We start from the raw sequence: 27,291 nt of genomic DNA on the forward strand, positions 1-27,291 counted from the left end.
TGTCAACTGCATTTGAAAAATGATAAATGATTTAAATAAAAAATAAATAAGAAACAAAAAAGCTAATAATCCATCAATTTATAAAATATGTCAGTATATTTTGTTAATCAAATTGTAAAAGAATGTGTTCAGAAAATTCATTTGTGCTTTCAAAATCTATATCATTTCTCCTGGAATTATTTTGTATTTCATATGGAGTTAATAAGTATTTTTCCCTCTGTTCATTTTGAAAATAGAGAAAAATTTCATTGTCATTGTCACAAAAGAATACTAATCTTTTTATCTCTTTATTTCTCTTGCCATGGCTGCTTTCCCATAGGAATCTTAAATTTTCTGAGTAACTGCTATTCTTTGCACCTAAAAAAAATTAGATTCACCATCCTTATGGCAGGTATTTTTTTTTTGCAATAAATTCGGTATGTTCTTAAAAATAGCAAAAAGAAAGTTTTAGAACTGAAAAATACAATAATGGAGTAAAAATTTCAGTGAATGAGGGCGACAGCATACAGAGGTGGTAACATGCTGACTTTCAACAATGTTTGAGTTTCTGTTATTTTTCTAACTGAGAGACAGGATCAAAGATCATTTTCTAATACACATATTTTGGGTTATACATTTTCTTCTAACCACTGGCTTTAGCTGGATCTAAATGTTTTTATTAGTATCTTCATTATCATTCATTTCAAAACAGTTTTATATCTGTCATCATTGATTCCTACTACTGTATGTTATTAGGAGTGCATTAGGTAAATTCCTAACATATAGGGATTTTTTTAAAAGTTATATTTTCTCTAAAAAGTTTTTAGCTTAATTCTATGTGGTCAAAAACATTCAATAAATGATTTAAATACCTTGAAAGTATTTGAGGCTTATTTTAAGACCCATCATATGATTGTGGTATTCATTCTGCTATGTATTCCATTTACTGGGTTTCTTATTTCAACAGTTCTGTTTTTTATCTAGCATTACGATGTGATTCTTTTTTTGTAATTGCTTGTCCTTGCTTTCTGCCACCACTATTCTTCCATATCTCATTAACAATATTTATTTTGCTCATTGAAAATTTTTTCTTTCTCTGTTCAATGAATTCTGCCTTATATGATCTTGGGTTGTTTGTTTTACTGTCTTTCTTTTATAATTGTTGTCATATTATTAGTCTCTATAGAATTCATTTTCTGAAGGAAAGGTAAAGGTCCAGGCCCTAACTCATGCTACTTCAAGTGAGTTCAAGGTTTGGGGATTCCCATTTGTGTATAAGCAAATGTGTTTCCTCACCTGGAAACCATCATCTTAAGGGTAACTTCTTTCACCTCTTTCTATATTATTCTTTTCTAAGTCCCTTTTTTTTCATTGATAAAAGTATCCCAGCTTTTGCAGTGAGATAAGGCAGAAGCAGGGACCTCTCTAGGTAGGCTGCTCTGTGCGCCCTTGTGCTTTACCTGTTCTTTGTCCTGTGTTACTCTCATGTTACTTTGTCTACCTTAGTTTGTGAGGGTTAGATGGGGTCAAGTGTAATTTCTCCATGACAGTGCAGTAAATAAGGAAGAATTAGACTCAAAACTACTCCCTTGATCAATATCTTCTCAATGGCTACATTCTGCTTCCTTGGGTTTCTTCTAGCTTTAATCTGTTTTTCAGAGTGACACATTTTAAATCTGATCTCTATGGCATTTCCACGTTTGAGTGAGGAAGAAGTCAGATTATGCTAGTTTGCTCTTTCCAGAACTGGGAATATATTACTTTCATAATAAGCTGTTTATTGAATGATTAATTAGATTAAAAAGGTAATAGTTCCTGGAACAAGGAGGTCTCAATTAATAAGCAGTGAATGAATGAAATCAGAAAGGGAGAAGATGAGCTATAGACTAGGGCTTGGAAATGTTGAAGAACAGTGATCGACCATGAGTCTCAATAAATTCATCCTGTTTCTTCTTATCATATTTGCCCTGGAAAAGGATAGAAGGTTGAAGCTATAGGTGATATTTATGTGGTGGGTGGATACATTCGAGACAACAATATATAATCATGTATCTACCAGAATGGTTTAGGGAAATACACTAAATATTCTCCTCTCATCCTCATTTAAAAATTCTAAAAATAGGACTACCTTGCAGTATTGTTGTGAACAGTACTGCCCAGACATGTGGGCTTTAGGAACGGCCAGAACTGGAAGTAATGCTGGGTGGGGCAATGCAGGCTTGGACTGGGTTCCATGTGAGTCCTGGTCACAGGAAGTTAGGGTTGCCAGGTAAGCAAAAAAAAAAAAAAAAAAAAAAAAAAAAAAAAGATGACACTCAGTTAAATTTGAATTATTTATAATTGCCTTTGCATATGTACACTGGGATAAAAGAAAAATATTGCATAGGAAATACTTATACTAAAAATTACTTGTTGTTTATCTGAAATAAATTGTACTATATTTCATACCTCTTTAATTTTATTTTTATAATTATTTGGCTCTACTCTAACATTTGTTTGTTTAACATAATTTGACCATAAAACTTCTTGCAGTTACATTTACATTGTAATATGGCTTTACTGAGGTCACATCAAAACTATTTAATTCCTTTGTCCACTGAATATTCATTAATGAGAAAACGTGGTCAACATTTGCATTATGAGCAAGTATACTGAAAAAGTATTTGCATAAAGTTAAGAACTCTGAGAATTGCTCTTCAAATTTGATTTGTTAAAGCATATAATACTATTTTTCATGGCATAGGGTGCTTTCTTGTTGTTCAGCATTATGGTACATCTTTTGCTCAACAACTTTTTACAAATGTTGTCCACTGACGAAAAAGAGTGCTGTTACCAAATTTTATTCCATTTTCTTTAGCAGTACACACAATGATTTTGACTGTTTTAATGCTGACGAGTATTTCGTAATAGCCATGTATAATGATTTAGTTCTTCAAGATTTGACATTGATTTCAAAAGATAGTCATAATAAGTGTCATAATAATTATCCACTTTATGTCAGAGCTTCTTTAACTGTTCTAAGTATGGTTTGCTCACCTCACGGAAGTTGTTGATGTGGTCTGCTCTGTGTTGTCTTATGCCAATGTGGGCATGACTGAAGGAGAGGTTGGATAAGTTTGGGGGATTGCATATATATAGGGTGGGGCAAAAACAGATCCACAGTTCATATAGGAAACACAATAATTAATAAATAATAATACAAGAATAAACTCTGTGTTTTGGGTACTCACAACTGTAAACCTACTATTGCCCCACCCTCTATTTATTTCCACAGAGACATGACTAAGATCAATGAAAATGACTGTGTATATGATTCTGGCCGTTTTAGGAAGACCAGTGATAACAGAATGAAGCTGATGGGCTCTGAGACTCTAGGATTTAGAGGTCAAAATAAAGGTGATTACTAAATAATTTGATTAAGAACGAAGCATCATTTTTGACTTAAGTGTGAAAGATTACTATTGCATCTCTCCATCAGATGTAGTCAGTTTTAATTTCCATGTCTTGATCATTTTACCTGGACAGTAGTTTTAAATTTGGTCTCCCCAGAGAACATAAAGTCAGAAAAATTATTTTTGTTTTGTGAGTTAAACTTCAATTAAATTTTATTAGCAACTTTGTTTTAATTGCTGCTAAGGGACTTCATCCCAAAAGTACTAGAAAGTTTCTAAATTCTATTCTATCCACTTGTGAACTTTAAATTGCTTTTGGGATTTAGGAATGTCGTCAAAGCAGCAAAGACTTCAAGTTGCTTTGGTGCTCTATTGGCTGATTCTTTAAAGGAGCCTCTTATAGTGAAATGACTGAAAAGACCCCAACTTTCATCTTGACTGGAAGTCACTTCTATTTTGCCACCAGTAAATTACTATTATTTTTAATAATAGCAATGGTAGCTACTTGATGTTAATGAAAACTAAGAAGCAGATAGTTCTTTTAGTTATCTTACTGAACTTATTGGGATGGAATTTATGAGACTAGCAATTGCAAAAAATAGTAGGACTTCTGTTTCTGGCATTTTATATAGAAATACTCTATATACCAGTGAAGTAGGATGCAAATAATTATAGTATTGCTAATGCTTAATAATATTTTGAGTGACTTACCCCTCTTAATTTGGGTAATCTGGATATGCAGGGAGAGGAAGATCAGAAGAGCAGCTGTTGGAGTAGAGGGAGCTGATTTCTGTGCAAGGAGAAGAGAACCTGTATTTTCTCATTTTTGGAAATAAAAGAGTTAAATTTGTAGTTTCTACATTTATTTATGGTTTGGCTCTAGACTGAGACACATACACTAGAATTTTTCTGAGATCAACTTATCATTCATTAATGTATATCAGATAGGATAGTTACTTCAGCGTTCCAATTTGTACTGAAAAATACAAAGAATAAAAATTTTATCTAAAAATGTATTCTTCAAATGAAAATGAACATACAGCAGTCCAAAACCTCGGGGACACAGAAAAGACAGTCCTTAGAGGCAAGTTCGTAGCTATGCAGGCCTACCTAAAAATGATAGAAATATTTCAAATAAACAACCTAATCCTATATCTTCAAGAACTGGAGAAACAACAACAAACAAAGCCCAGAATGAGTATAAGGAAGGAAATAAACAAGGTCAGAGCAGAATTGAATGACATGGAGACTAAAAGAACAATTCAAAGGATAAATAAATCCCAGAGCTGGTTCTTTGAAAAGGAAAACAAAATTGACAAGCCTTTAAGCAGACTTTTCAAGGAAAGAAAGGGAGAGGACTCGAGTAAATAATATCGGAAATGAAAAAGGAGAAATAACAACTGATACCACAGAAATACAAATGATTGTAAGAAATTACTATAAACAATTATATGCCAAAGAATTATATGCCAAGAAATTTCAAAAACTCGATGAAATGGACAAATTTCTAGAAGAATATAACCTTCCAACACTGAATGAACAAGGAGCAGAAAACCTGAAAAGACCAATAACAGCTGATGATATTGAAGCAGTAATAAAAAAAGTCCTGACACAAAAGCCCTGGATGGGAAGGTTTCACAGGAGAATTTTACAAAACATTTAAGGAAGAGCTAACCCCTGTCCTTCTCAGACTATTCCAAAAAATCCAAGAAGAGGGAATACTCCCAAACTTTTTTTATGAGGCCAGCATAATCCTAATCCCCAAACTAGGTAAAGATACAGCAAAGAAAGAAAACTACAAGCCAACATTGCTGATGAAATAGATGCTAAAATCTTCAACAAAATACTGGCAAACCGCATCCAGCAATACAGTAAAAAAATCATCCACCATGATCAAGTGGGATTCATCCCAGGGATGCAAGGATGGTTCAATATTCACAAATCAATAAATGTAATACATCACATAAAAGGAAGGCCTAAATCACACGATCATATCAATGGATGCGGAAAAAGCATTTGATAAGGTACAGAGTCCATTTATGACAAAAACATTCAGCAAAGTGGGAATAAAGGGGACATACCTCAACATAATAAAGGCCATATATGAAAAACCTACAGCCAACATCATACTCAATGGGAAAAAACTAAAAGCTTTCCCACTAAGATTGGGAACAAGAGAAGGCTGTCTGCTTTCTCCAATTCTATTCAACATAGTATCGGAAATCCTAGCCACAATGATCAGACAAGAAAAAAAAATAAAAGGCATCCAAATTGGAAAGGAGGAAGTAAAACTGTCATTGTTTGCAGATGACATGATAATGTGTATAGAAAATCCCATAAACTCCACCAGAAAACTACTCGACCTAATAAGTGAATTTGGCTGAACAGCAGGATACACAGTCAATATTCAGAAATGGAAGGCATTTTTGTACACCAACAATGAAATATCAGAATCACAAATCAGGGAAAAAATTCCATTTGCTATAGCAACAAGAAAAATAAAGTACTAGGAATAAACTTAACCAAGGAGGTAAAAGACCTGTACTCAGAAAACTACACAACACTGAAGAAAGAAATTAAGGAAGACACAAATAAATGGAAGCATATACCGTGTTCATGGATTGGAAGTATTAACATCATCAAAATGTCCATACTACCCAAAGCAATTTATAGATTCAACACAATCCCTATTAAAATACCAATGATATATTTCAAAGATATAGAACAAACATTTAAAAAATTTATATGGAACCATAAATGATCCCTTATAGCTGCAGTAATTTTGAGAAAGGAGAACAAAGTACAGGAATCACAATACCTGACATCAAACTGTATTACAAGGCTACTGTAATCAATACAGTCTAGTACTGGCATAAAAACAGATAAATAGATCAATGGAGCAGAATAGGGAGCCCAGAAATAAACCCACGTCTCTCTAGTCAATTAACATTTGACAAAGAGGGCAGAAGCATAAAATGGAGTAAAAATTGCCTCTTTAACAAATGATGTTGGGAGATCTGGACAGCTACATGCAAAAAAATTGAAATTCAACCCCTGACTTACATCATACACAAAAATAAACACAAGGTGAATAAAAGACTTAAATATAAGTTGTGACACCATAAAAGTCCTATAGGAAAACATTGGCAGGAAACTCTTAGATATCCCACACAGCAATAGTTTCACCACTATGTCCCCTAGACCCTAGAGCAAGGGATGTAAAGGAAAGAATAAACAAATGGGACTTCATCAAAATTAGAAGCTTCTGCACAGCTAAAGAAAACATCAGCAAAATGAAAAGGGAACCAACCATATGGGAAAATATATTTGCCAAAGATACCTCAGAAAGGGGTTTGATCTCCAAAATATATAAAGAACTCACTCGACTCCACTCCAAGAAGACAAACAATCCAATTAAAAGATAAGCAAAGGACCTGGGCAGACACTTCTCTAAGGAAGAGATACAGAGGGCCCAGAGACATATGAAAGGATGCTCAGCATCACTAGCCATCAGAGAAATGCAAATTAAAACCACTATGAGATGCCACTTCACCCCTGTAAGAAAGGGCATCATAAACAAACCAACAAACAAGTGTGTTTTTTTTTTGTGGAAAAAAGAGAACTTGAGTAAACTGTTGGTGGGAATGCAGACTGGTGCAGCCACTGTGGAAAACAGAATGGGATTCCCTCAAAAAAACTAAAAATGGAACTATCTCTGACCCAGCGATTCCACTGCTGAGATTATACCCTAAGAATCTTAAAACACCAATTCAAAAGAACCTATGCACCCAATGTTCATAGCAGCACAATTTACAATAGCCACGTGCTAGAAGCAACCTAAGTGCCTATCAATAGATGAGTGGATCAAAAAACTATGGTACGTTCAACACAATGGAATACTACACAGCAGAAAGAAATAAAGAGCTACTACCCTTTGCAACAGCATGGATGGAACTGGAGAGCCTTATGCTAAGTGAACTAAGCCAGGGGGTGAAAGACAAATATCATATGATCTCACTTAGAAGTGGAACCTAATCAACAAAACAAACATGCAAGAAAAATATAACCAGCAACACTGAGAGAAAAAACAAACCAACAGTAAAGAGAGGGGAGGAGGAAGGGGGATAATGGGAAAAAGAAGGGGGAGGTGCAAGTCAAGGAACATGCATAAAGGACATGTGGACAAAGCCAAAGTGGGGAAGGATTGAGGATGGGAGGTGGGGTGGGTGGCGCAAGGGAAAGGGGTGGTGGGAAAATGGAGACAAATGTATTTGAACAATAATTAAAAAAAAAGGCTCTGGAGACAGACTGCCTAGGTTCTAAACCTAGCTTAGTATGACCTGGGACAAGTAATTTAATTTTGAACTTTCATGTCCTCATTTCTAAGTGATAATGTTTTGTCATGTATAAAGTGTTTAACATGGAGGTCTTATTCCTAATAAGAGCTAAATAAATGCTATTATGGTAAAATAAATAAAAAAAAATATTTTCTTTTACAAACATCACTAGTACCTCTAGTTAATGTCTTAAAGTATTGCAGGTATACATTTTCCCCAAATTAGAAATAACCAAAAGTTCTTTTTCTAAAAATGTATCTTTTTGGTTTGTTCTCTTAGTCACAAAACTCTTCTAAAACTGAAGTTGCTACCACTGAAGCTGGATTTGTATATACAATATTTTGTGTGCATGTGTGTGTGTGTGTATGCTGAAGAACAGTGATTATTGTTAAGGCTAACATATTAGTTATGGAGGAATATATATATATAAAAATAAAACATTATACATATATAAAACATATATAATATATAACACTATATATATTAGTGTTATATATATATTTATATATATATAAAACATTATTAATATATAAAACATATATAATATATAACACTATATTAGTGTTATATATATATTTATATATATAAAACATCATTAATATATAAAACATTATTATATTATATATAATACATTATAAATATATAAAACATATATAAATTTTATATATAATATCTATACTATATATAAAACATTATATATAATGTTTTAGATTTGTTTGCTACCACTGAAGCTGGATTTGTATATACAATATTTTTAGATCTCAGTTGCTACCACTGAAGCTGGATTTGTATATACAATATTTTGAAGCTGGATTTGTTTGGTCAAAACATTATGGTGACACTGCATTCAAAATAATTTCAAATTCATAATATAAGCTACATAATTCTAACCCAGTTGTGCGTGTTCTGAATCTTTTTTTTAATAAGGACTTTTTTTTAGTTAAAGTCTCTTTTATGATATCTAAAAGTCTAACTGATTTTCGCTTAGAAGATTGTAACATCCTTATCCTATCTGTGTATCCAATTATAGGTCTATATTACTCATAAGGAAGCCACTTAAGGATGCACACAACTCTTATGAACACTGCTTTAACAGATCTACATGCAGTACGGATGCTGCAGAATTCTTTTTGGTGAAAGAAAATACTGACATGGGAGAGACTAATCAGTCTTCTGCGACCAAATGTGTCCTGCTGGGGCTTTCTGGCTACCCAGAGCTTGAGGCCATTTCCTTTGCTCTGGTCCTATATATACACCTGGTGATCCTTCTGGGAGATGGAGTCATCATCATTCTAAGTGTCTATGACTCTCACTTGCATACTCCCATGTACTTTTTCCTCAGTAACTTATTCTTGGACATTTGCTACACCAGTTCTTCTGTTCCACTCTTTCTCAGCAGCTCTGTAATTTCAAAGAAAACCATTTCCTTCTCTAGATGTGGTATGCAAATGTTCCTGTCCTTTGCTATGGGAGTCACAGAGTGTGTCCTTCTAAGCATGATGGCGTTTGACCTCTATGTAGCCATCTGTAACCCTTTGAGATACCCCGTCAGTATGAGCAAGGCTTCATATGTGCCCATGGCTGCTGGATCCTGGATTGCAAGGGGTGTCAATTCGGTGTTGCAAACCTCTCTTGCAATGTGGCTTCCTTCCTGTAGGGATAATGTCATCAATCATTTTACTTGTGAAATCTTGGCTGTCTTAAAATTGGCCTGTGCTCATATCTCCATAAATGTTATTAGCATGGTTGTTGCTAATATGATTTTTCTTGTTATTCCAGTACTTTCCATCTTTGTTTCTTGTGTTTTAATGATCTCCACCATTCTGAGGGTTCATTCCTTCTGCAGATGGAAGGCGCAAAGCCTTCTCCACTTGCTCTGCCCACCTAATAGTGGTGATTATATTCTATAGAACCATCTTCTTCATGTATGCAAAACCCAAGGCTAGAGATTCTTCTGGTGCAAAGTACAAGTCACAGATAAAATCATTTCTCTCTTCTATGGAGTTGTGACACCTATGCTCAATGCTCGCATCTATAGTTTGAGGAACAAAGACATAGAGGCAGCTGTGAAGAATATACTGTGTTGGAAATGCTGCTCAGAAGGAATGTGAATGCTATTTTTAAAAATATTCCTTTACTCTGAATGCAGGACTAGCTCTTACCGAAAGTCTCCAAAAGAAAAATAAGGGTTAGTAGTACCATTAATTTATTTTTTTGTTCCTGGTATTTAAACAAGAGAGAAACCTAGGGCCTACTTTTTCTCTTTATGACTAGATTAAGAAGAAAAGGGACAGAAATTTATTGGTGAAAGGATTGTCATCCAAACCACTCACCTTCCCATGGATAAGAAAATTTAGTTCAGGAATAATGAGTTTTATAACCCTAGGTAAAAAGGAAATAGTATTTAACTAGCTTAACTTCTTACCTTCTATGTGCATCAGTTTTCTAGACTCCTATCTTTTTTTCTTTTTTTTTTTAGGAAGTAGAAAGTGCCTTGTTAAGGGGCAGAGTACTATATGAAACCAACATTAAATAATTCATAATGAGGTAGTCTTTAATCATTTAGAGGGAAAGGGTCAGCGCTTTAGGGCACCAGGTGTCTGACCTGTGTATATGTCATAGTGAGACAGGAGTAGAAAAATGAAGCTATTTTAGGGTTGATTTTCTTTTGATTGCAAACTGGCAAGCATACTTCTGTGCAGAGGTGTCTGAGGCAATGTGAGAATTTGTGCAGACAACCCAGCTAATGGGGAAATTTGGCTTGTCTTGGGTTTTGATAGATGAGCTGTGGCATCTTTGAGTGAAAAACTATTGTTACTGATAAATGACTCAAAAAAGTTACTGAGTTTCTAAAGAAATTGGTTGCATAGTTCTCTGCAAACATGGTGGTAATGGGCTTAGAGTATCAAAAATTAAGTATTTTTCAGTTATGTGAATTTCCTATAGAATATTAGCTTTCCATTCATTCAGTTAGCTGTTTAGTCTTTTTTTAGTTATTCAATCAACCAGTATTTACTGAATACTTATTTTATCTCAGGCATTGTGCTATTGGTGATATCAAAAAACTAAACAAAATGTCAACAAAAACCAAAACATTATCAAAGAGCACACAGTCTTGCGGAATACAGATTGACACATAAACTGGGGGCAAAAATATTAAAGAATATTCATAACTTTCCCCTCGCCCTTACCTTCTAAGCTGAATGTTTTGTTTGCTTTCATAGTATGTTAGGTCTTTATTGAGCCAGAGTAATGGGTGGACTTGGAGTAGTTTAAATGGTATAAACCGAAAGGGTTTGGACCATCTCTAAGACACAAATAAAAGAGGATAATGAGAAAGAGTCAATAAAGCAATGAGGAAGGAAGCATTGCATACCAGATATTTTGAAGGTAGGGGCAATTTCTAAATAGGCACTGCAAAAATAGAGGAAAAGAAGAAATTGGCTAACTGAGATTTGATGCTGGTGATTCTCAGTGTTTTTAAAAAAATCTCAATAAAGAGGTACAGTATCCTTTAAGACATTTGTTGATGGATTTTATTTATTTTGCAGTCTCACTGGCCATTAGATTGTTAACTTAAATGGGTTACCATTACAATTCAGTGTGATAAGCACTGTTATAGGGGAATATGTAAATTTCTCCTAGAAGGGAAAGGGCTATTTCTGCTTGGCTGAACTGGGAGAAACAGCTCTCTTCATGGTACAGAGGAAATCCTTGTGCAGGAGAAAATTTTGGACAGGTAATACAGCATGTATAATGCATTACCACTAAGAATGCATTAACACTTAAGAGTTTGGATTGGTTGAACTTAGGTTGTTTTGTTGGTGTACTAACAAGTGAGAAGATTGGAAAGGCAGCATAGAGGCAAATAGTGGAGGCTTCAGATGCTAAGCAATCAATATTTCAATGTAGGTTTGAAGTAGTCACCCTCTACTCTCTGGGGCCCAGGAGGGTGCATGAAGGGCTATCATGCAGATGCGCACACTCCAAGAAGTCACATCTCTGATACCACTAACCCTCTACCTGGCTCTGCTTTTGTCTGTTTTATACGCCCCAGGGTTCCACAGAATATTTTATTTGGAAAAAAGTATTCTGTTGCTAGGAAAATTTTAAAACACTAAGGTGGGCAATGGAATTCAGTGGAGTTATAAGGAAGAGATTGATGCTTTTGGATTGGTGTTTTAGAAAGATCACTTTGGCACTGGGGAGGATAAGGTGGTACACCTGTTGCTGATAAGTTCCCAGGGCAGTTTCATATTTCTTGGCTAGCTACTAGCCTTTATCTTGTCTTCCTTCCTGTAGTCTTCCAAGTACCGAGACCTACCCAGTTAGTTCCTTCGAGTTTCTGTTCCCTTCTTGACTGGTTGTGGAATAAAGTTTCTCAAATAACTTTCATAATTCTTTGATTTAAAGTTTCACTTTATTAACAGAGGCAACAGAGAAGAAGAAGAAAGTAACATGAATGGGAACATTCCAAAGGTTTAGGACATCTAGGCTTTACCAGAATTGGCTCTGATCTATAAATACCGACTCTATATATTCACCCCTGCGTCTTCCCTAGGACTTCAAGTTATTTTTCTCTACTGGAAGGTCTTTTCAGCACCTAAGTCTGAGAGAAAAATGCTTCCAATGCATGAAAGCCTATTTTACTTTATGTTGTTGGAGGGTGGTATTGTTTAAATACTTCTTGTGGTGCAGAGAGCCAATTTGACTCCTGAATGTAAGCTTTTTCCTTCATTCTTTCCTTATGCTTTTGTTCCTTCTTTCTAAAGTTGGGTTTAAACTTTGCCAGGCGGTTAATGTATGTTCTCATGTCACTGACTAATCCCTACACTCTATAGGATTTCCACCCATACCCTGCCCCTGCCAAGCTGTTCAGTATTCACATATATTCATTTGTGCTCACAAATATATTTATATATAACAATATAAGGAGACCTGGAATCAAATAATATGACTTTGGACAATCTCTGAATTCACTCGTCTGAAATTCAGTTTCATCATTATTAAAATCCAACTTGAATGGATCATTTGGTCAATGTGAGGTGGTGAGCTAGTGAAATCCTGTATGTGAACATATCAGAAAACTTTAAAGTATTGGAAAAATGAGACACATTAAATTATAATTTTACTCATTTCTTTCTCAGTAGCAGGGACTATATCCTTTATTTCTTCTGTGTCCCACTATAGCCTAGCATTTTGCCATAGTTTATGTGTTCTTAGGTCTATAATAGGAATTCCCCAAATATAACACATCTTGTTTAGTCGATTGATTTATTTGAAATTGGTTGATTGAACTAAATTTAGAATATATTAATACCAGTGAAGCTATGCATTTATCATGCTATGGTGAATTAGAAGATAAAATAACTGAAAATAAAGCCACAGACACAAATTCCTCCAGTCCATTGCTTCCACGATCAGACAAAATGCAGGCTGACCTCCACAGTTCACCTCCTTTAGCCACATCATTTTCTTTTATCACTTCCTGCTCATGCTCCCTCCGTTCTTGTGCCTTATTCGTTTGTAAACATCCAGGAATCCACAATTAACTGCACTAGTTTTCTGAACTCAATGAACAAATTAGGGAAATAAGTGATGAGATTAAAAGTAATATTTAAGTAATGCAGAATTTACACATGCTACTTATAAGGTTATATATGTGTGTATACATGTACATATGTACATATATGTATATTATATATGTGTATATATAGTGTATATGTATACACACACACACACAATTTTGAAGTACCTTACTGTTTCATCTAGATACAGATACCCAAGAATTCTTGCTTAGTGTCCTTATTTTTCAGAACCAGAGAGCAAATGAGGAAGGCAGTGGACGGAGAAGGCATTATTATTTAGTTAATGCATAATGAATACTCTCTGGTTTGTGAAGTGTCATATATACATTATCTTTTAAAATTGTTTTTATTAGTTGATGATGATAAATATTGTTAATATAAGTGTTGCTTTTCTTTTTTTAAATTTGCAATTACTTCACTCATTTATTCAACACTGTGTATGTGTCTGTTAGGGGCTGGAGATTCAATGCTGGATATGCTATTTTCCCTACTCTCAAGGATCAGCTCCATATGGCCTTCAAGGTAGATGAGAAAATGTAGCCTCATATAAAAGCCATGTAGGTCATAAATGGCAGCTAAGACTTAAGCGCATTGTCTGTTTCTAATTCCTATATTAATTTTATAATATGTTTGAGGAGTAAGTTAGATATCAAGATATATTTCAGGAGGACAAGAAGAACTGTGATAAATTTTTTAAAAGTGAGAAAAAGGTTGCCTATTAATGATGTGCAATTTTTCTGAAGGAGAATTGCAATTTTAATTTTGAATTTTGATTTTGAATTGGGACCTTTCTATTTGTGCTGCAAACTGAATTTCCTTTGTGGCAAAAGCAAAACAAAACAACAATAAAATTTCTTTCTCTTGCAACGCATTTAGACAACATTCTTTAGAAATCTCCACCACATATGTAGATTACTTTAGAATTGTTTTTAAAAATAAAATCTGAGTTTATAGTTCAGAATTGGAGCAGAAATATAAAATCAAAGAAACACCTCTGATTTTATCTTAAGATATTAAGATATCTTAAGAAACACCACTATATATTACAATTCAATAGTTGTTCAAAGGGGAAATCTTTATGACCTCCTCTATCTTTTATTCAATCATTTATCTTCCATTATATTTAAAGATTAGCTGCTATTTTCCAAAAGTATTTGGAATTTTAGTTTGGGGATTAAATATTATATTTAACATTATAAGTATATAATGTAAGACATAAGATATAAGATAATAAGATATAAGTATATTTATCTTATTTCCCTGTGTCATATTTCACATATTTAGACTTTTATTTTCACAGTTCTTTTTCCATTTTAATTAATTAACAGTTAATGATTTCCCACTATTTTTTTTATTAATGTAGCACTGAGTTTCATACAGAGAACAGTAAGCTGTGGTTCTGCCATCAGTAAGATTTCAGAAGCTAACATACAGTTACAGCTCAGGAGAAAATTGTTGTAGTAGGTAAGGGTCAGGGTAGCATGGAGGAGGGAGTCACTAACTGAAAGGAGTATTGGAAGACTTTACAGAGGAAGTAACACTTGACTTATTTCTCCTGTTATTGCTCAGATTTCACTAGAGAAGAAGGAAAAATGTGAAAATGCAGAGGAAATAGCATGTGCTAGTGTCCTTAGGTAAGAAAGAACATAAAATAATTGAGTAACTGCAGTGAGTGGAGCACAGTATTACAAAGGGAATGAGGACAACATGGGCAGGAAACAAGAAGGTAAAATATGTAGTTGGAAGTATAGGTTGGGGCCAGATGAGGTCTCTGGGTAAAATGAAAAATTAACAAGAACAAACAAATGAATATATCAAAAGTATTTCAAATAAGGGATACGGAAAAATATGTTTTATTTGTTAGGTAGCTATATGTGTTTTATATATATATATATTTTTGAAAGCCTTCATTTCAAATATTTTTTGTCTTGTTCCCGTAAGTTTACTTGTATTTCTTAGACTACTTAGCCCTACATTTTTATGAGATTACAGTCATTTTTAGAAAGTGATATAATTGGACTCTTGCTCTTAAAATTTCTTTCTGAGACTGTGAGTCAACACATGATCTTTTTTTGTTCTGTTTATGTTAAAACCTGCATCTCAAAATATGTGAGCTTTTTTTTGTGTAACTGAACTCAGAGATGTCAGTTTCTCATCATTTTCTCCAGAAACAGCATCTATTCATTAATTTTTGTAGCTCTAGGCGTGTACCTCCTTGCTCCTCAGGCTGTAGATGATAGAATCGAGCATGAGGATGACTACCCCATAGAACAAGGTAATCAGTGTGTCTAAAGTCATGTCTTCAGACTTCAGCTTCATGTACAAAAAGAGCATTTTGTCCCATGAGACACAATCAACACTGTTATGTGCTCTGAGCCCAGGGAAGAGGTCTTCTTTCTCCTCTTCAGCTGAACTGATTCTCAGTATGGCATAGATGATGAACATATAGGAAACAGAAATTAGCAGTAATGGACCAAATGAAAATATTACTTTGCATTATTACACTCCATTCAAGAAAATAGCTGTTGCAGGCCAGCTTTATTAAAGTAAATATTTTACAAAAAACTATTAATGTACTAAAGTTTGAGAGACTTTACACAAGATCAGTGGTTCTCATCCTTGATTAAGCATTAAAATCATCTCGTGCCTAATTATGTTAGAAAAGTTAACACATGGTAAAAAAAAAAAGTAAAATATCTATTTAAATTGTTTAAGCAATTTCTTTAGGCCTGGAGATTACACAATGAGTCTGAGCTGAACCGTATGCACATTAGAGTATTTTTTACATCCTAGGTGATGACATAACAGATAACTATAGGTTTAAAAATTATTTTTGGTTGAGGGCCTTACTTGGCTTTATAAAATGATCACCCATGTCCTAGCATTAATGACATAGGTTGAAAAAAGTAGTAACTAAAACTTCTCTGCTAAGAAAAGTAAAGGAATAATTTCATTTGCTTGAAACATTATTCTGATGTGATTTAATTGGGTGCTTCACTTAAGTAATGTTGGATATAGGGTTTTGAGGATCCCCTGTGACTTAGGGAGAAGAAAGGGAGAAATGGGTAAAAAGCTCTGTTCTTGGGAAGAAAGCCCAGAAGGCTATCCGGAAAGCAATTCCTTGTCATCAGGTTGTTGAATTTCAAAAACAATGTTGTTAAATGCCCAGTTTTAACTTATTTCTTGTTCAGTGCTGTAATTTTCCCCTCATTATTTTTAGACCTTAGCAAGTCTACTTTGTCTGGATTGGTGGTTTTATGGTAAACAAATTGCATTCATTACTTGGGTGAGGCAGTTCAAGAAAAGGTGAGCTCTGCCTGTAGAAGTATTGGGTTGGCCAAAAAGTTTGTTTGGTTTTTCCGTAAGATGGCTCTAATAATGGCTCTAATAATGCTTAGTTGTCTTTAATGTCATTTGAAACAATTTTGTTAGATTGTATTGTGACAGCTGTCATATTAGCATGCATTACAAAAAAACTTACCAAAATTGGTGAATTTTTGTGTAGCCAGTTTAATATTGAAGATGGAAGAAAATACACAACATTTTTGGTATATTATGCTTTATAATTTCAAGAAAGGTAAAAACACAAGTGAAATGCAAAAAAAGACTTATGCAGTATTTTCAGAAAGCGTTGTGACTGATTGAATGCATCAAGAGTGGTTTGTGAAGTTTTGTGCTGGAAGATACTCGCTGGACGATGCTTCTCAGTCAGGTAGACAAGTTGAAGTTCACAGCAATCAAATTGAGACATTAATTGAGAATAACCAATGTTCTACCACTTGGGAGATAGCCGACATACTCAAAATATCCAAATCAATAAAGTTTTTGTTGAAAATAAAAACTGTGTCTTTTATTTTATGAAAAAAAAACCTAACCAGAGTTTTTGGCCAAATAGAATATGACTGAGAGCACCTTCTAATTGTTTAAATTAGATAGATGGTTGTTACCACACAGGCACAGGCCTGGAGCGCTCTGCCTCAGGTCGTATTGTGTGGGTTTTTGACCTTATCTAGGGAAGGTTTCATAGCACAAGTCCAGATGATTTTGAGAATATGTTTATTAAGGCTGGGACAATGAAACAAAGGAAAGACTTAGGGTAGAAGACATAAAAGGAGGGAGCCCAGGTGAGGCTGCTTTGGCTCCCTAGAGAAGTTATAGGAAGGGAGTGAGCCAAGGTGGGATTACTGTTAGCTCACCTGGAAGTCAGAGAAAAAGGGGGCCCTGGAGACAGGATTGGGTGTAAGCCTGGGTCCAGCTGCCACTGCCCCTTGGTTGCAAGCCTCCTTGAGACCCTTAGAGTTTAAGAGGATAGAAAAAGTTCATGCCCAAGAAGGGGCAAGGGTGTGCTCTAGAGTGAGCCCACACTGGGTCTTTGTTCTAAGGGCTTTTTATCTTTCTTTCTGCAGGTGAGAATCTTAGGGGAGGGTTTCAGCAGAATATTCATTGGCTTTCCAGGTGCATTTTTAATATGCTGATGTGTTAAAATGAGTGCATAGCAGGGTTTTGGGAATATTCTTTGGTCTGCTATGTTGTTTTGCTTTTAACTTGGGTCTGTCTGGCTTTTAATGGTGTTTTTGTTATTTGTTCTCAACTTCATCTGTCCTTGGGTTTAGTTGGCACAAATGACATTAATTGGGTCTCTCTTCTCTATTTCCCAGACCAGTATTCTCTGGTCGGGGAGGAGAGGTATAAACCATTCACTCTCAAGTGTCCTTGGTTAGGGGAGATAAATTCTTGGGATTCACACAGCTGTCTGTAAATTGCTCAGACTGTTTGGCCTTGTTTAATTTTCTTGTCTCAGTTTCTTCATTCCACTTGCCCACAAACTTTCTTAGCTTCTTACTATCCTCCCTCGTGGTGATTTTATGCCTGTGAATCTGAGTGATAGGTATGTCTGTTTTAGGTGAATGCTTTAGAGATGCCTACAGTATGGAGTGGGATTGAGTTACAAATTAGGTTGTAGAGTTACAATAAGAAAGCTGAATAGCTTGATGCCTTCTATGTTTTCATTGTATAGTTTCAAAATTACTGAATTTATTGTGAATTTCAAAATGCTACTCATTCACATAAGCACATATAAATTCTGAGTTTCAGCCAAATGCAATAATTTTACCTTATTTTGTAAAATAAAACCCTTTTCTCACTAATTTAACAAATTCAAGTGAACTATCAATATGTATAAAATTCTTAAAACGATGCATAGAACCTTATAAATTTTTATTCTTACTCTTCTTACTGAAATCCAAGAGTTAAAGTAGGTAAATGAGGTCTTTCTACTATACTACGATAAGGCATGGTAGGATGAACAAAATTCTGGACAACCCCATTAGAGTATGTTTGGATTGAGGATTCCAACAGTGTCTGATAACAGAATGAGAATAGGATAAGATACATCCTCAAGACTTCTGATTGGTTACTTGAAATACAATAATGGGTTTAATATAATTAAGTCTTTAGGGGATTATTTTTAAATTTTCAAAAGTTTTGAACATCTTTCCCCTAAAGCAATTTAAAGTTATGGTTTGGAAAATTACATAAGTTCCTGAGAGTAAGAAATATTTAAATGGCCTTCCTGAGCCTGTAGAAGATTCTTTAGAGAATTTCCTTGGTCTTCAGAATGGGGCAGTATTTCTACCTGGGCTTGAAGGGCTAATGAAATCTTCCATATTCTCAAATATTCATTTTCCTCTCACTTAGAACAAACAGAATCAAAATACTGTACACTTCCTTTGTAATCAATATTTGGTTGTACTGTATAGGTTTTAAAACAATTTTGAAATAGTACTTTTGCCATCATTGTTTTCCAGAAAACAAGTCCTGTGACACTCTCCTTACTGGTAACACCTTTGGAAGTTCAACCTCATGGAAAATTTTGTACATAAGGCTGCAAATAGAAGAACAAGGTGAAGCAATCTGCTGTGCGTTGCAACCCAGATGGCAAGTCAACCTTCCATTTAGAGGTAATTGTTGAAAACATACTAATAACACAAATTCAAGGGGAAGTTAGGCCAATGAGCTGAGTTGAAATAGGCTGTATGTTTTAGGATAGAATATTTCTTACCATAGAGAGTCTAAAGAGAATAGAACTAAAAAAAATCTACGAGGCTTTTCTTAGATATATTTAGAAAATGAAGAAAAATCGAACAAATATGACCAAAAGAATAATTTGAAATACAAAGTCATTTAAATGTTCACAAAAGATGAATATTTATGTCTAGAATATACCTTACAGAAAATAAAGATTCATTTAGTCAGAATATGGCTTACTGGTCCTTTGTTTTAGTACAAGCACCTGTATATCTAATGGTGTAATTTCTCACTGGTCCAATGAGGTTGCTGTACAATAAGCAGCAGAGTTGTGCTCTTGATCCAGAATGTAAAGTAGGCTGATGTCACCAAAATTTTGATTTTGTAACAATTTACCTCACAGCATCAATTCAGTTCTCTTTGGTTCAGTTAGCAAATGTTTGTTCAGTACTAATCCTGAGCAGACAGTCCCTGTCCTGGTACCTCTCCACTGGGAGTGATATTTGAAAAACTTTATTACTTGTTCTTGAATATATCTTTTCATCTGTGTGAAAAGGAAATAAACAGGAACAATGAATTCTTAGCTAACAGGAAAGGATTTTGACTATTATAGTTATGAGTCTTTTGGGAATCATTTCGAGTGCTTTTAATTCTTTTTTGTTGTTGATTGAGGTGGTGGTAATGTATTTCTATGGTAACTTAGGCATAATATTTGTCACACACACTTACATTTTTAGATGAGTGAACTGAAATAGCCTTTATTTAAAATAATGCTAACCTGTGAGTTCCTTGTTTTAAATGGCTCTGGCCCCTGCTGTACTGTAGTTGTATAATACTCTTCGTTGCAAAGTGAATAGAGTTTGGTATAATGCACATCCATGTTGTACCATAGATGTGATGAGAATTATTAGTAGGTTGGTTCGATAAGAAGAGACCAGATACCTGATCATGTCTGACTGTGAACATTTAAACGTACTCTTGTAAGAGCATGAAACTGGGAACAGAAATGTAAAAGAACCTGAAAAAAGGACAAGTCAAAGGAAGATGAAGGAAACCAAATGGTGCTTTCCATTTGCTAGGCACTTTCCATGCATTGTTTTATTTACTCTTCCAAGAGCACGCTGATGATGCTATTAAAATCCCCTGTTAAATGTAAGCATATTGAAACACAGAAGTTATGTAAATTGCTCAAGTTTACATAGCTAGCTACTGGTCTTGTTAGCAGAGGAGATTTGGATAAGGGATCCTAGCCATGAGGTCACTGCTGGCCATAGACAGGTTTAATCCATATGGAAACCATATAGAGTGTGTGTCCTGCATATAACCAGAGGCCTGCCATTGGTCCAATCCACTGAACAAAGGCTTTCAGTGAGGACTGAATGGAGCAGTGTGGGCTGAAGCTCGAGCTTTTAGCTGGTGCAGGTCCCCAGACAGGACAGGGTTGTGAAGAAGCAAAGCTGAGGAAACAGGAGGTGGAGTCCCCTGTAGCGGACTCTGATCGCAGCACACCCTTTTTTTGGACAGTGCTTGAGCTTCTTCCTGTCAATTGTGAAAGCCATCTTACAGCATGTTTCCCTCCAGACTTGATAGTTGCCTACAGGAGTAGGCAACTCTCTGTCATTGGGGCTGTGGAGGAGGTAATTGTATTTATTTATTGTATTGTTATACTTTTAACATTCTGTGGCTGCATTAGAAGTTTTCTATTGTTTATAGGACATTTCTGTAGAAAGATTTGCTCTGAAGCACATTTGTGTGTCAGTAAAAATCTCAATTTTGTTAAAAAATTCATGTTCTTTTTAATAGATAAAGTGAGCCTGTTTGTGAGACAGTGAAATTGCTTTTCAGTTATCATTTACCAGGGAATTGGGATTTGGGTGGCTAGCATTAAGAAGCTGTTCTGGGACAAAGACTAAAAGAAACATCTACCTTTAGGGTATAAAAGAATCTCAAAGTATAAAAGGTAGAATAGATTGGAATAAGGACAAAATAGGATGAAAGAAGTACCCTAATAATGACCAAAGGTAGATATAGGTAATTAGAAGCTAATTGAAATACATTGAAAGGCTTTAATTCGGACATAAAATTCCCTCCAAGTTTCCTGGATATGGAGAAATGGCATACATGTTAGGTGCCTGTTTTGTGAATGAGTTAGAGCACTTCCAATAGATTCTGTGTCCATGAACAAGGATGTTGCTGGAAATCAGGATGTAGGTGGGGGGTACGGTGGGGGAGGGAGAGTGGCAGCGGGGGAGACACTCTTTCTAAGGAAAAATGAAAAGGAATGGCCTGGGACTTTATGAGTCAAGATCTTTGAATACAAAACCTACCCTCTCTGATTCTGGAGTGATGGCAGTAGTTATTTCCCTGAGGATTCATTCAATTTAAAAGGTGTCAGTGAACTTTTGGAAGATGTCTTTCTTTCAATTGGACTTAAGAAGCAACTGATTAAAATGGCAACTAAAGGTGCTTGCATTAGGAGAATGCGCAGACAACTCACAGTCTTGTAGACAATATATGTCATATATCTGTTAAATGATTCATAACCAGAATATGTGAAGAATTCTCAAAACCTAATAAGAAAACAAACAACCCAATTAAAAATGGGCAAAATACACAAGTGACACTTTACTAAAGAGACTAGAAGAATGAAAAAATTCCCCAAACATTAGTCATTGGGGAAATGCAAATTTCTCTAATACCAAGTGTCGAAATCTCATACATTTCTGGTCGGAGTGCAGAAATGAGATAGCCACTTTGGAAAACTGCAGTGTCTAATAAATTTAAGTATGCATGTCTCATAACATCCAGTATTCTGCTCGTGGACATTTACCCTAGAAAAATGAAAACTGTTCACATAAAAACCTGGGCATAAATATTTATAGCAGCTCTATTCATAATTGCCCCAAATGGGAAACGACCCAAATATCTTTCAACAGGTGAATAGATAAACCATACAATGGAATACTACTCAGCAATAACAACTTGGATGAATCTCAGTGCTTTATGTTAAGAGAAGCCAGAAGCCAATGGCTCATTTATTTCCATTTATAAGACATTCTGGGGAAGGTAACACTGTAGGGGTGAAAAACTAATCTTTGCCAGAATTTATGAGCGGGTGAAAGGGGTGGCTACAAAGAGATAGCACAGTGGAGTTTTTAGGGTGATAGAAGAGTTCCATGTCCTGATTGTGGTGACAGTTGCATGAGCTATACATGTTTTAAAATTCATAAGACTGTATACTAAACAAAATCCATTTTACTGTATGATGATTTATAAAATAAAAATTAAAAAACTATTCTATATTTCACCCAAAAAAGGATATTTACATGATAATAAAAAGACTTCATATTATTCGGCTTTCCATGAATTGTACCTGGGGTTTTTCTTTTTTTTCCCCACTCTGTCAATAAACACTGCTTGGGTTTACTGCTGACCTTCTCCAATGAGATTGACACATATCTTTCAGTGTTTTAATATGCAAGGGGTTTCTGTTGAGTTTTCCTGGCCTGGGAGCTTGGTTGTCTTTACAGGTTAATTAACCCAATCTCTGATATAATGCATTCTGTATTGCTTTTATAGTTCATTTAAAAAAACATAATTATGGAAGACAGGCAAGCTTGAGTTTGAGCCTGAGTTTTGCTACATGTTAAATATATGACTTCCGGCTAAAATAAACTCTCTTAGTCTAACTTCGATAAATTTCTTCTCTTTAAAATGATAATGATTGTAGGGTTTAAATGAGGTCACGTATGAATAAAGCCTCATGAAGTTGCTGGTGCAGAAAGAACGATTGATATAATAGCTTCACCCTCATACTTCTCTTTCTGTATTGTTTATTTCTTCACTCCCTTACTTTTTTTTCCCTCTTCTTCCCTTTCCCTATTTTCTTTCTTCCTTCTTACTGGATTCATGGCAAACATATTTATGTATTGGTGAACTTGAAGTTATCATAGTAAAGGAATTATTATTTTTAAAAAAATATTTGAATATTTACAGGTAAAAGAGAAAAGTAAAATGGAATGGGAAAACCAAACCCTTCTGGTGGAATTCTTTTTAAAGGGGCTTTCTGGTTACCCAAGGCTTGAGCTACTTTTTTTTGTGCTAATCTTATTCATGTATGTGGTCATCCTTCTGGGCAATGGCACCCTTATTTTAATCAGCATCTTGGACTCCCACCTTCATACCCCTATGTACTTCTTCCTGGGGAACCTCTCTTTCTTGGACATCTGCTACACTACCACCTCCGTCCCTTTCACGCTGGTGAGCTTCCTCTCAGAAAGAAAGACCATATCCTTCTCTGGCTGTACAGTGCAGATGTTCCTTGGCTTGGCCATGGGGACAACAGAGTGTGTGCTCTTGGGCATGATGGCCTTTGACCGGTATGTGGCTATCTGCAACCCTCTGAGGTATCCTGCCATCATGAGCAAGAATTCCTATGTGCCCATGGCAGCTGGGTCCTGGTTTGCAGGGGTTATCAACTCAGCAGTACAAACTACATTCGTGGTACAGTTGACCTTTTGCAGGAATAATGTCATCAATCATTTCTCCTGTGAAATTCTGGCTGTCATGAAGATGGCTTGTGCTGACATCTCAGACAATGAGTTCATCATGCTCGTGGCTACGACGTTGTTCACATTGATGCCCCTGCTCTTGATTGTCATCTCTTACTCATTAATCATTTCCAATGTCCTCAAGATCCGCACTTCTGAGGGGAGAAGCAAAGCTTTCTCTACTTGCTCAGCCCATCTGACTGTGGTGATAATATTCTATGGAACCATTCTCTTCATGTACATGAAGCCCAAGTCTAAAGAGATATTTGACTCAGATGACTTCGATGTTACTGACAAACTTATATCCATGTTTTATGGGGTGATGACTCCCATGATGAATCCTTTAATCTACAGCCTCAGAAACAAGGATGTGAAGGAGGGAGTAAAACACCTACTTAGAAGAAAACTTTTTAACAAGTAAATGGGAAAGGGACAGGTGATTTTTATAATCACAATGAGGAAATCGGGTAAATTGAAGAGCCATATACATAGGTTCTTGCTGCTATGTCAAATTTATCTCTCACTGCTTTCGAGCTTGTCTAAAATATTCTTTTCTTTGGTGCAGTGCATAATGAAAGTAAGTAAACTTCAGTGATTTAGGAGTGGAGTCAATGACTGTAGTTTGTTGTTCTTATGATGAGCCTGATTGTGATGGCAAGTGGAGGGATAGTGGAATATGGAGAGAAATTTCCAGATGAAAAGTTACACTAGTATTAAAACCTTAAAATTGATTTGATATAATTATTTCCAAAACCAACTTTTATATTTTCTTTACAACAAATGAAACCTGGTTTCAGATTTTTAAAACTCAGTTAATATTATGAATTTCCAATACTGTAACTACTGAAATAGTTTAATTTACTTTTGGTCTATTTAATTATGTAATGGTGATTGTCTTCTGTTTATGTAGCTGTATACTCTTAAACTTTTTCGTTCTAAAATACTATTATAACTTTTTGTTCCTTTCTAGCTATGAGGCATTAAATTATTATTTTCTGCTTTTAATATATCTGTGGTGGTCTTTTTTCCAAAGATATTCTGATACATAGGATCTAACTGCTTTGGACTTGGAACCAAATAACTGACCCTTAGAGCTGTTTGAAAATTAAATGTAAATAACTTCTGTGTCAAATATGCACTGATAAAACTAGAGCTACATCTTTTCCTCTGTCCCATTGGCTCTTTATCCACTAAACATGTTGCTAATCCAAGAGGAATTTGCTATTAATTTACCTTTTTATTAACTCTGCCTTGTTTTGAAATCTCCTTTTTTAGATGGTTTTTACACTTTATTTTTTTTACCAGGATTTATATCTCTTTCCTCTGTTATGCTAACCTTCCTCTTTTAGAAATGTTTGTCATTTATTTCCTCTTGACTAATTTCACAATTTAAGTTTTTATGTTAGATTTTACTGTTTATTTTAATATTACATCTCTCCTTTTCTCTATTGGCTATCAAATTAGCCTCAAATTTTTTTTATTAAAAATTATGTAGTTTAGCTTATGTATCTTTTAGAATTTTAGAAAACTTAGATATTAAGTTACTTGGTTTTAGTCTTTTAAAACCAAGTTTCTCTTTGGTTGCTTTAGCTTTTTAATGCTAATTAAAATCCCACATTATTTAATTGTTAATTTTTAAATTGAGATTTTAAAATATACTTGGTTTTATATTTTGTCCTTTAAATTTAAAAAAAAAATTTTTATGGTTCAAATACATTTGTCTCCATCTACCCACCACCACTTTCCCCTGCCTCTACCGCCCCCTACTCCCTACCTCAACCCCTTCCTACCTTGGCTCTGTTCATGTGTCCTTCATACATGTTCCTTGATTTGACCCTTCCTCTTCCTTTCCCTGCTACCGACCTCGCCCCTTCCCTCTCATTTCTTTTGGATTCTTTTTTCTTTCAATGTTGCTGGTTATATTTTCCTTGCTTCTTTGTTGATTAGGTTCCACTTATAGGTGAGATCAGATGGTATTTGTCTTTCACTCCCTGGCTTATTCCTTTAAATTTTTAAAAAATCTTGTATTTATTTCCTTTTTCTTTTTGCCTACCCTAGAAACTGTCGATATTTTAAGAAGTTTCTATAGGTATCAAGATTACTTTTACCTTAAATTAGACATCTATTTCCCTGTTACAGTTCAGAAGCGAAGCAGCAGGGGGCATCACACAGAACAGCACACCACAAAGTGGAGAGTTTAATGGCTCTTTTATTTCATTGTCATTCTACTTCTATCACTGCCTTCTTGAACTGTCTATTAGCTCTGTTAGTCATCATTTTCTGAGAGTGTCCTCCAAGAAATTTGAGAGAACCACAACAAAGACCTAACTGACTTCATGGAATTGTATCCTTTATTAAACTCTATGAGGGATAATAGTTTTAAAATGTAGTTTCTCCAATACATAAAACTGTTGGATTTAAGTAAACTGAGCCAAAATTTGTCTCAGGAGCTGTCAGCATACCCAAGGAGGTTGTGAGAGATTTAACAAAACACAGTAGAGATTTTGTATACAGATTCACAGCTTGCCTTAAAAAAAAGAATTTATTGAGGTGATGCTGGTTAATAAAATTATGTAGGTTTCAAATGTATAATTCTATAATACATCATCTGTATATGTATTGTGTGTTCACCACCCAAAGTCAAGTCCCCTTCTGTCACCATTGATCCCCCCCTTTATCCTCTTCTACCTCCTCTACTCCCCTTTTCCTCTGATAGTCACCATACTGTTTTCTGTGTTTATGAGGTGTTTTTCTTCTTTTCTTTTTTGTTAACCCCTTCACTTTTTTCATTCAGCCTCCCAATACCCCTCCTCTCTGACAGCTGTCAGTCTGTTCTCTCTCTGAGTCTGTTTCTATTTTGTTAGTTTATTTTGTTCATTAGAGCCTACATTTAAGCAAAATTATAAGGTATTTGTCTTTCTCTGATTGATTTATTTCACTTAGCATAATTGAATCCAGGTCCATCCATGCTGTCACAAAATGTAAGATTTCCTTCTTTTTTATGGCCAAGTAGTATTCCATTGTGTAAATATATCACAACTTTTTTTAACCCTCTCCTCTACTTATGGGCACTTGGGCGGCTTCTAAATCTTGCCTATTGTAAATAACTCTGCAGTGACATAGGGGTACATATATTCTTTCAAATTAGTGTTTTGGTTTTTTTCAGATATATTTCCAGAACTGGAATCACTGGGTAATAAGGCAGTTCCATTTTAAATTTTTTTCAGATAATTTCATACTGTTTTCCACAGAGGCTGCTCCAATTTGCACTCCCACCAACAGTACACAAAGGTTCCGTTTTCTCTGCATCCTCACAAGCACTTGTTTGTTGATTTATTGGTGATAGACATTCTAACAAATGTGAGGTGGTATCTCATTGTGGTTTTAATGTGTACTTCTCTGATGATTACTGATGTTG

General features: G+C 35.0%; 1 protein-coding gene and 1 pseudogene across 1 annotated transcript; both read left to right on the forward strand.

The window, feature by feature from the left end:
* Positions 1 to 8,859: 8,859 nt before the first annotated feature.
* On the forward strand, positions 8,860 to 9,819 carry LOC129079653 (olfactory receptor 13C7-like; annotated as a pseudogene).
* Positions 9,820 to 23,331: 13,512 nt separating this feature from the next.
* On the forward strand, positions 23,332 to 24,337 carry LOC129079654 (olfactory receptor 13C9). Its single transcript, XM_054584938.1, has one exon. The coding sequence runs from the start codon at positions 23,338 to 23,340 to the stop codon at positions 24,292 to 24,294; it is 957 nt and encodes a 318-aa protein (XP_054440913.1). The 5' UTR covers positions 23,332 to 23,337; the 3' UTR covers positions 24,295 to 24,337.
* The last annotated feature ends 2,954 nt before the right edge of the window (positions 24,338 to 27,291 follow it).

The sequence above is a fragment of the Pteronotus mesoamericanus genome, unplaced genomic scaffold, assembly GCF_021234165.1.
Source record: "Pteronotus mesoamericanus isolate MK-2021 breed Mesoamerican mustached bat unplaced genomic scaffold, CSHL_Meso_final contig_78, whole genome shotgun sequence".
Lineage (NCBI taxonomy): Eukaryota > Metazoa > Chordata > Mammalia > Chiroptera > Mormoopidae > Pteronotus > Pteronotus mesoamericanus.